At 39.6% G+C, this 11069-nt stretch overlaps 1 protein-coding gene across 1 annotated transcript; it reads right to left on the bottom strand.

Annotated features, from left to right (window-relative positions):
• Window positions 1-1197: 1197 nt before the first annotated feature.
• LOC107713385 (GPI ethanolamine phosphate transferase 3-like) lies at window positions 1198-9751 on the bottom strand. The gene is made up of 10 exons (XM_016518880.1): window positions 9061-9751; window positions 7663-7806; window positions 7383-7506; window positions 7111-7270; window positions 6297-6476; window positions 3787-5332; window positions 3492-3695; window positions 3224-3411; window positions 2172-2242; window positions 1198-1711 (listed from the first exon to the last, which is right to left on the bottom strand). The coding sequence occupies exons 1-10, from the start codon at window positions 9578-9580 to the stop codon at window positions 1582-1584; spliced, it is 3267 nt and encodes a 1088-aa protein (XP_016374366.1). The 5' UTR covers window positions 9581-9751; the 3' UTR covers window positions 1198-1581.
• Between the last annotated feature and the right edge of the window lie 1318 nt (window positions 9752-11069).

Here is an 11069-nt window from a genome sequence, read left to right as displayed (position 1 = left end):
GATTCCTTTCACAGCTAATTCAATCATCAACCACACATTAAGACATTAAAAGCCACTGTATGGCTTGACAGTATTTTGCTTTTTAAAAAAAGTTAAAAAAAAAAAAAAAATTTTAAATCAGCCCCTCACACACACAAATGCACCATGCAGAGCAGAATACTTCTATTGCATTATGGCTAAATTAACCTGAGCACATGATGTAATTATCTTCCCCATGCATTTCTCACAAAAATGAGATCAAATAAGTCATTTAATCCATTAGTGAACTAAATGTATGACAGCTAAATAAATAACAGTCAATGCAAATTGAATGAGCACCGTTTCATTCACTAACATCAAACAAGGCAACCGTTAAAGCTAGTGACCTGTTATCTAGGTGAGGAATTTAAAATAATAATCAAAATACATTTCAAACGGTGCAGAATAGAACAGACATGTTATTGGTTCAACCCTGATGCTTGAGTGGTTATTGCTAGGGAATAGACAGGACCAACACATTAACAATGAGCGGTTATCAAACACAGTTCAAGCTTTAAAAAAAAAAAAACAAGCGGAAGAATAAAACAAAACAAAAAAAATTGTTCCAGTCCACTGCTGAAATTAATGACTCCCTCAAGCATGCACTCGTAGATTTTAAAGGGATAGTTCAACCCAAATCCAAAAAATTCTGTCATCATTTACACTCCAAACCTGTATGACTATTGAAATCTATGAAAATTAATACGCTGGTCTCATTGGTCGCTTTTAAGAGGATGTTAACTGACTTGGAGGCAGTCACATCTGGCTGTAGATGTTCTGCCTGATGTGTTATTGATTGTGGTTTATTTTAAAGGATTCGCTATTTCAGTTGTTTTATGTTACTATATTTTGTACCTGTATGTATGTATGGTTGTACTGCTGCCTATCTTGGCCAGGACACTCTTGAAAAAGAGATTTTTAATCTCAATGAGTTTTCTTCCTGGTTAAATAAAGGTAATAAAAACTATCTTTCTTCTGTAAAACACAAAGGGTGTGTGTAGCAGAATGTCCAAGCTGCTCTTTTCCATACAACGAATGCAAATGGTGACCACATCCAATCCACTATTATTGTATGGAGCAGCTTGGTCATCTAGATCATTGCTTTGAGGTTTGGAACAACATCAGGGAGGAAATGATGAGAGAATTTACGTTTTACATGAACTATCCCTTTAAATATCATGTAGCCCTTCAATATAATATCTTAATATCATCTCTATAATGACCTTGTGGAACATGGCAGTAAAAAGGCATGCACAAAGATCATCTTTTCTCTCTCTTCTTCAATACAAAAAGGCAGCAGAGCAACAAAGGCTGACAGTTCAATAGCTTGTTGAAAGCTTTTATAAAATATGAGCTTCGGTTTATTGACTTCTCTCACGTATTCGAAAATGAGTAGATGCTTTAGACCTCTTTGGTCCAAAACAGACAAAGTCAGATGCAAAACAAATCTGGTTTCCTTTCGTATGGTTGGCAGTGGAGTTGAGGAGGATGACCAGCACATCTCTGAAGAGGTCAGGATTGGGTTTGTAGGAGGAAAAGGGGGCGTGGTCAGGGTAGCCAGTGCTACCTGGAGTTCTGAGGGAGGAGTTTCTTAAATAACCCACCCACTGAAACGTCCACCCTCATCACCATGGCGACCCCCAGTATCACAAACACACTGCCCACGATGAAGCCCGATGCCTCAAACATCAATCTGCCGAAAAGAAGAATATCTTAGAATGCAGTTATGAGAAGAGCTTTTTTGTCATTAACTTTCACTGTCCACAATGGATCCCTGTGTGGGTTTGTTCGTAATGACGGCAAAATCCATCACTACAATAAATTACCACTTGTGAAAGTCGGAGTTGTTATAAAACTCTTAGTCATAATTCAGAGTTAACATCATCTACTTATAAAGCATGACAGTTAGCGGGCTAAACTCTCTTTACATGAAAAGCAAGTGGTGTGTGGGTGAATTTTAGTAAAATTATAAAGGACCTCGTACGAAACGACATTGTCAAACAACACCAACCACCATTGTTCAACCCACCAACTAGTCTATTTCGAAAATGTGCACATTCCTAGATCATTTAATCAATTCCTTAAAATAAAAAAGACAGAAAGCGATAAGAGGTAGAAGAGAAAGAAACAATAAGTTAGAGATGGTGACTCACTTGGGTGCAAACACTTTCCACACCATGAGGTGTCTCCTGAGGATGGCTGCAGCACAAACCGACGCAAAAACCTAAAGGTAAACAAGTTATTTATAATTTATGTTCCATTTTACAAAAGCGTATAAATCACACTAGACGAGAAAACATTAGCCTGCTAAGCCTCTTCACACCAAGTCTTACACAACTAAACACAAAAAAAATACATACTTTTCTTTATGGAACAATTCACACACTCTGGTGAATGATAAAAAAAATAAAATTGCCATTACCGTAAAACGCCGTGTCACTATGAAGGAGGTCACAGAAACATCGTTTCAGTTAAAACAGGGTGTCTACAGATATGATAAAGCTAAATTTAAGACCAAACCTGTGATGGAAATACACATTATATTGCATAGGTATATGAAATATTTAATGTGTTAAATGTAAAAAGAAAAACGAATAAAAAAAAAACAACTAAACTACACTATCCATTTTCAATCGCCGCTTAAGCTGAATGTAATAAAATCAGAAGAATCATTCTCCATTTCGATGCGTCACTAGTTATTTTTGACACTTAAAGGGATAGTTCACCCAAAAATGAAAATTTGATGTTTATCTGCTTACCCCCAGGGCATCCAAGATGTAGGTGACTTCAGTAGAACTAAAGTCACCTACATCTTGGATGCCCTGGGGGTAAGCAGATAAACATCAAATTTTCATTTTTGGGTGAACTATCCCTTTAAGTTTTAATCAGGCTATTTGTCCTGTTGGGCAAGTAAAATTTTCAAACCATTTTTTACCAACCACCCACTTGCCGCCGCAATTCTCTCTGATGACGCAGTAACTACAGTGGGGGAAAAAATCTTCAGTCTGTCCAATGATTTGTAAACAGTCACGGTGTCCGTCAGACTGGAGAAATGTTTGCGGTTATGTGACCAAAAATATTTAAGAGCCACTGAATCTGAATTTAAGACATTTTAAGGACCCGCGGCCACCCTGTAAAAATGTAGCTGTGCACGATTTTTGTGCCCAACTTAATGTGAGCATTATGCAATGCAATTTGAACACACCTGCGCTCCATTCACAAAGAGGTAGCGTGCAGCGAGCTGCAGGAGACCCGAGCTGAACTTCTGAGGGTTCTCTCTCAGTCTCATCTCCATGACAGCGTCCTCGCTCTCCTCCGCTCCTGCTGAGTGCGTAGATCGGGTCCCACGCACCTCGCACACAAGAGGCCAGAACAGCAGCAGAGGACAACCAACTGCATGTGCAAATTAGTGATCATTAGAAATGGAGAGATTAAAGATAATTCTAATACAGAAATATATACAATGTGAATACCTGCAAAGATGATGTGAGAGGAGAAGGTGTTGAGGGTCACCAATGAGGCAGGAAGCGCAGTGCCTGTGTGACCTTGAGGAAAGCCCACAAATGCAGCACCCCACTGAATGGAGGGGAAGGTTGGGAGGTGTCCTGTTGTGTGGAAAAACTGGGTGGCTGCCAGAGACCATGAAACCACTGGACCCCATGGCACACTAAAACCATCTAGGAGGGTTAAAGAAAGAAGATTTAATGCATCAGTAGTAATAGCTCAGCAAGACATAAGATGTGAAGCTAATAATGGAGTGAGTCTTACTGGAGTGCTTGTGAAGGCTGGAGAGGTTGGTGCTACAGGCATGGATGTGCAGCACGGCTCCAGCCTCCAGCAGGAGAAGCAGGAAGGCAAGAGCCATTCCCTCCGGATGGAGCAGCAGAAGCACCAGCCCCAGGAGTCCACAAAGCAGGACCAAGGGGGCTGAGTACACTGTACCCAGCCCGTAAGCCTCCACAGCTGGCCTGCTATCAGTTTCGCCACTTTCCGTAGCCCCGTCCTCCAGCGAGTGCCGGATGCGCTGATACAACTGTGGTATGAGGTGGTGCAGTTCAGCCTGCGGACTGATTCCCGTACTGGCTCGGTACTTGGGGGGTGGCAGGGATGTTCCTCGAGAGTTCATTGGAGTCCTTGACTTGAGGAAAACTGTCATGGGGTCCACCCACAACAGGAGCAGTCCCAGGGCTAGCAGGCAGAAAGTGGCCCGAGGCAGGAACACTTGAGCTAGGCCGATGAGTTCGGACAAACTCCTGAAGGTGTCTTCGGGGGTGGCGCTCACCGCCCAGTGCAACCCCATGCAAACACAGGCCAGGGGTAAGAGGAAGCAGGCTGACAACAGAGTCACACTAGTACAGTTAAGGTTCCCGTAATGTCTGAGCCATCGATGTAGAAGGTACCCCCACAAGGCCAGTGAGCCAACAGAGAGGACATAGTGGAGGTTGCGCAGTTGGCTGTTCTGTACTCGTGAGAGCGGGGAGAGGAAAGGTGAGGGCTGGCAGGTGCCCTGCTCCTCTCGGCAGTTGTGGAAGGAGAGGGATAGGTAGAGCGATCCCACCAGCACTCCCAACCACACCAACAGGATGGTGGCCTGCCGTCTAACCACTGAGGACGGCAGTGCTGTTGGGAGCAGCTGAGGTGGCTTCTGGGTGTCTGGTGGGGGAAGTGGCACCAGGAGTCCATCCCAGTTTAGACGGAGAGGAACATAGATGCTTAACGTGAAGAGCAAGAAGGTAACCACGTTGCCCTCATAGATGACATAGCTGTCCGAGAGTAGGGAGGCACAGCGCAGGAAAAGCACCAGCAGGGCCGGTGTGAGGAGGCCAGAAGGTGACCACCTCCCTTTTGGAGAAACTCCATGAGTCCTCCATAGAAACAAAACTTCAGAAAAAAGTGCTGCAGCTCCTACACACCACGAGAGCTCTAAATAACCTTGTGAGAACAGCTGACCTGCAGCTACTACTAATCCCACCACCAACCCTGAGAGTATGGGCAACTTCAGCAGGCCTTCCTGAATCACTACATGAGACAACTCGGAAAGGATGTAGCACAGCATACAGGCAACTCCTAATATTAAGAGCCCAGCAGCCATTTTGAAAGGGTTAAAACGGGCCCAGGAGGCTCTACAAGTCTCCCTGACAGCTGTCAGATAGTTCTGCATGGAGATGACTAGTTCAGGAGAGGGAAGATGGCCCTTGTGGACAGCGGCCAAGTACCGGGAGGAAATGTTTGAGAAGTCAGCCCGCAGCTGAGACAGACTGTCTGGTGGGATGTCTTTGGCCATATTAGAGTAGGTCTCCAAGAAGCGGTTTACCTTTACATAAATGGAAGAATCAGACAGAATTAAGCTAAGTTCATCACAATTTAGGGCTGTGCAATTAATCGAAATTCAGTTTCGATTTCGATGTCAGCCTCCAACGATTATGAAAATACAGTAATCGAGATAAAACGATTATTGCGCCCCATTCCGCCCCCTTTCCAGCGGTGCTCTTTCGTTCCTCCATAATCAGTAAAATCATGTGACGAGACTTTTGCAAAACGGGACGTGCTTGATTTAAGTTGATTAGATTGATTTATGGTTTTAAAAGCGTGAAAGAATTTGCGCTTCCTCGGGAAGATTACTGTGGATGCGCTCAGAGATGGAACACAACACGGACATGTAAAGTCATCTTTTAGCGCCTAAACGGTCAAATACACACAAAAATGTGTCAAAATGCAGCGCTTAGTGATTATTCACGTAAACCCTCGTCGGTTATGTAATAAATGAATGTAAAGAGTTAGGAATAAATACTTGTGTAACAGTAAATTGGATCCGTGCGGCTCTTAAAGTGGCAGCGGGCTATATTCCTGCTGCCGACTGTGAGCCTAATTATTACTGGCATTGTATTCCTTTGCTTTTTTATTACAGTTTAATTCTTTTCAATAATTTTGAGGACCTTTTTTGTTGTTGTTTTTTTAACTAATATTAGTTACTCTGGTATTCTGCTGTGGTATTGAGAATTGTGACATTTCACTGGTCTCTATAATGTAGATGTCATAGCAACCTTATTTACAGAAAATATATATTTGATATACATCACTATCTTTAAATAAATCTTTCATATAAAGTTTTGGTCATATGGCCCACTAATAATAGTTTTAAATAATCGTGATTATGATTTTTGTCATAATCTAGCGGCCCTATCACAATTGTACTTATGGAGAAAACATGAAATACAAGACAATGCAGGCAAATATAATTGCACCTTAAAACACAAGCTAAGAGAAATTCCTCTAACCTGTTTAACGTTAATCCACAGCGCCTCAGCCTGGCTGAGTCCTGTAGGTGCAACCCGGGAGCCATTCTGAGGAAAAAGTGGCAGAAGAACCTGGCCCACACTGCTATAAGGAATGGGAACTCCCAGCAAAAGTGCCAGGGTGGGCACCAGATCAGTCTGAGGTACTACCTCAGGTTCCACCTACAAACATAAACATGCTGAACTCCAAATGTATGGAAAAAGGCCAAAGATAACCCAAAGACAAATTTTAAATTCCTCTCTCATAGAGGCACTTTTTTTTGTTGTTATAATATTCCACATTTTAGGAAATGGGGAAAAAGCTCATAATTCTGCTTTTTTTTTTTTTTTTTAATTAAACAACTTGGTGTGCGTTTCTATTTCAAGACTTCAATATAGACATGGTCTAAACATAAAATATATGGATTGATATATTCTTTCCCATTTGAAATAATTTGCTATTAAGTACATATATTTTCATTTCTGATTTTGGGCAAAAGTCTCTTTGACTTTTGAGGAAGTTGCAATTTCAAGCATGTTTGTTTAAAAAGTTAATAATTAAATAATTACATAATATGGCTTACTTTTCATCATTACATTTCATTATTTAAACAAGTCTCTGCACTTAAGTGTAACACAAGTAAACAGCACTAATGCAATTACAGACCAGTAGTGTTGACTACAGCTTTACTACAGTATTCTTTTTGTGTGCCACCCTGAAATTTTCTCCAACTGACCACCCAGCTAAATTATTCCTGGACACACCAGCGGTTGTAAATTATTAAATACAGACTAATCATAACAGTGTCTCTTTTACCTGGGAGCCTGGTGATGGAAATAATGGCGAGGAACTGTAGAGAAACAGAGCAGCATCTGTCTCTTTCTGGCTCTCTCCACCATGATCCCCAGTGTCTGTCATTCCATGATCACCCATCACCACCAGCAGGGTGTCATTCTTCAGACGCTTTATCACTGACCTGGGGTCAGCGGTGAGACAGTAGCAGATGGAAAGCAAATGCATAATGCAAGAAAATATATTAAAACTGTAACATGGCAAAATGTGGGGAGATGAATGAGGCTACAGCTAACCTGATAACTCCATCCATCTGGGAGAGTTTCTCAGCCATCGCAGGGTGATCCGGGCCGAATCTGTGCCCACAGTGATCCACACCGAGGAAGTGAGCAATCAACACATCCCAGTCATCCCCCTCCACTGAAGAAAGAAAACACAAACCCATAGCCACTCATTCAGACACCGTGTTTACAGTGTAAACATGAGAGATATGTACATCTATTTACAAGGTAAACAAAGGGAGATCTTAAACCAACCAGGCAAGTTCCTAATTAATGTGCTAATCATTCTGCTTACTGGTAAGATAAATGTTTTGGAGAATGCCGTTGTCAACGGTGTGCAAGTCCTTCACATTGAAGGAGGGGAAGGGCAGTGATCTGTGAAACTTCTTGGGGAAGAGACTCACCCATGTGTCATCCCCCATAAAAACAACTCTCTTGCCTTTAAACCAGGAGAAAAACAAAACAAAATCATTAATAAAAACGAACAAAAAAATCCACACTTTAGATCATTTCAATCTAAACATGATTCATTTAATTCAATAAAATAGTGACTTTCGTTATTTCTACAAATGTCATTAATTGCAATTACGCATTCTGGCAAACAACATGATTATAGTAATATACTGCTATAAATATTGCTTTTTGTTTTAGCAAATCTCATAAAGATCACAAAAATAGGTCCTGGTCCCACAAATGAAAACAAAATACACTACAGTTCAAAAATAAATAAATAAATAAAATGGGGTTGGTAAGATTTTTTTGAAGTTTCGAAAAAAGTCTATCATGCTCATCAAGGCTGCATTTATTGGATTGAAAATACAGTAACAATTTTATATTGTGAAATATTATTACAACTTAAAATAAAGGTTTTCTATTTTAATATATTTTAAAAAGTCATTTATTTCTGTGATGCAAATCAAAACAGTGAACCCAATATAGTTGATGGTGAATTAATATACTCCTTAATAGGTTATTGTAGATTTTATATTGAACAAAATAAGAGAACACTTTCAATAATGTGTTCAAAATAAAATATGTAAAAAATTAAAAATTAAAAAATTAAAATGATATGATAAAACGTTTGGTTTGTAACATAGTTGACAGTTCATTTGCCAGCACAAGAAAAATAACTTTTTAAAGAAGATGAAATTTCAACTCCACTTAAATAACTTAACTTTGAAAAAAATATATGTAAAAATAAATAGATGATGTTGACTAACATTTTACTCATTTTAAATTCAAGACTCACTCACTTCATAATGGACACTGGGAAAAAAAAGTGTCACATGATCCTTCAGAAATCATTCTAATATGCGGATTTGATGATTAAGAAACATTTATTTTTATTATCAGTGTTGTAAACTGTTTTTGTGGAAACCATGATGCATTTTTTTTTTCAGGATTCTCTGATGAACAGAAAGTTTGAAATAACAGCATTTATTTAAATGTATATTATTATAAATCTCTTTACTGTCACTTTTGATCAATTTAATGTAAAAGCGTAAAAAAGTTTGGTGGGGTTTTTGCATGGTAATGAGATCTGGTGGAAATGTGCAGAAAAGGCTTTAAAATAATGATATAATGTGAAAAAAAATTGTAAGTGGTCCTAAAAATAGTCTTCATTTTCTTTACAAAAATATCATTTCTTGACAGGTTTGGTGAAAAGGAAAATACCAGTTGCAGATTCACTCACCCACTTGGCCCAGCTGGTGCACTAGATTGTCTTCCAGAATGGCATTGGATGCAAAGTTGTTCCCCACATCAATGAACGTGGGCAGGGAACCTGTGGTAAAGCCTTTGATCCTCTGCATGGTAGTGGTGGGCGGATCGGCCCGAAAGGTGTAGAGTCTGGCATGAGAGGGGTGTAATGATGCCATCTCATCTAACACCGGCAGCTTGTTCTCGAACGGTTTGGGTGCCGTGTTCTCCGGATCATAGCGGGTGAAGTCGGCCTTCAGGGCATCAATGATCAAGACCACTGCCCTGCGAAAGCGTGGCTCACTCAGGCAGAAATCTCCTTTCACCTGGGCTCCTGGAGACAAGACGTCCGCACAGGTGCTTGTTCTGTTGACCTCCAGCCTGACTAGGAGGAAGCCTCCCACAAACAGAAAGATGCCCACATAAAATACAGAGCAGACCCAGATGAGGGCGACCAGGACAGGAAGTCTTCTCATTCTAGACAAGATGAGAAGGAGAATCAACATAGGGCTCATTATGTAATTGGGGGTACATCTCACATCAACCAAAAAGTACAAAAACAATACGGTTTCTCTATAAGATTATTTGTTTCAGTTTAGTTTCAAAGTTTAATCATTAAACACAATTTGGTATTACAAGGGAAAGGACGTTTTCCTGGTGAATTTGTCAACTAGGTTAGAGACAAACTTTATGTGCGATTCCCTCAGATCGCGTCTTTGATAATTCACACTGCTGATTGTCACTCGCGTGACCGAGCACCGATTTGCCTCCAATTTCGGGAATTTGTCGGCGATTTCGCAAAACCTGTCGGCGAGTGAAAAATCGGGCTAAAATTGTGCAGTGTGAACTCGGCATAAGCTGTCGATTCCGTCTCGCAATTTTTTAAAATAATTACATGAAATTGCAAAGTAATAACACTAGAATACTAGAAAGGGTTTTTTTTATGGAAAAGGTTGTGGGGCCTTGCAGTATTAATTTGGAGAGGAGGGGGGCCTTCCAGTAAAAAACCACTGGGTTAGATCAATGCGAAAATCGACCTATGTTTTTACGCAGCATAAACAGTTATAAATGTGAACCGGTCAACCGGAGCATCGACAAAAAGCTAATGTGCCTTCAAATATCTAAACAGTAAGACTTTCTATATTTGACGTGCTACGATTAGTCAGTGAAGTGCGGCTGCTATCTGATTGGCTTGAGTAGACGGTGGGTGGAGTCAGGCTGTTGTCAGTGTCTGGACACCAGAAATGTTTCAAAATCCACAAATGCATGCAGCGATCCACAAATACACAGGACGTGATTCACAAATGGCAAAGTTGTGTTTGTGACATAAAAATATATTTCTGAATATGTTTTTTATTTGCAAATCTCATTTTATTTATTTGTGAATTTAATTCATGTTTGTGAAACTCTAATATTTATTTGTGGATCTCAGTCTATTTATGTGTCAATATGTTTAATTTTTGTTAATCTCATTACATTTATTCGTGGATCATAATCTGCTTATTTGGAATTATGCAACAATTCTATCTCCATAGACAAGGGCCTGGTTAGGGCCTAGATTTGAGGCCCATGCAGGGCTTTATTAGCCACGTTTAGTATCTGTCGTACTGGCTCGAAATTATGTCAATTGTAGTTAAAAATAATTGTGTCCGGTAGGATTTTATTACTGTATTAAACTAACTTATTACAATACTGCGTAAATAATTTGTAAAATATTTTTAAATTAGGTTTTAATTAACTAAACTTAAATTTGTCCAAAAAAATTAGAGCTTATATAAAATTTTGGAAAACGTTTTTGTGTTCCAGAATTTTATTTTATTTTGTTTTATTTTCAGGAAATTTAAAACAAAATCATCATATGTGGAACATGGAACATGTTTTTGTAACTTTTTATTTTATTATTTTATTTCATTTTCAGGGGAATATAAAGCAAAGTTCACACAACATAATACATCTTACCTGGAACTGAAAATGTTGTAATTTAATTTAATTTAATTTAATTTA

The sequence above is a fragment of the Sinocyclocheilus rhinocerous genome, unplaced genomic scaffold (genome assembly GCF_001515625.1).
Source record: "Sinocyclocheilus rhinocerous isolate Xijiao unplaced genomic scaffold, SAMN03320098_v1.1 scaffold688, whole genome shotgun sequence".
Classification (NCBI taxonomy): domain Eukaryota; kingdom Metazoa; phylum Chordata; class Actinopteri; order Cypriniformes; family Cyprinidae; genus Sinocyclocheilus; species Sinocyclocheilus rhinocerous.
This window is presented reverse-complemented; position numbering and strand designations above follow the sequence as displayed.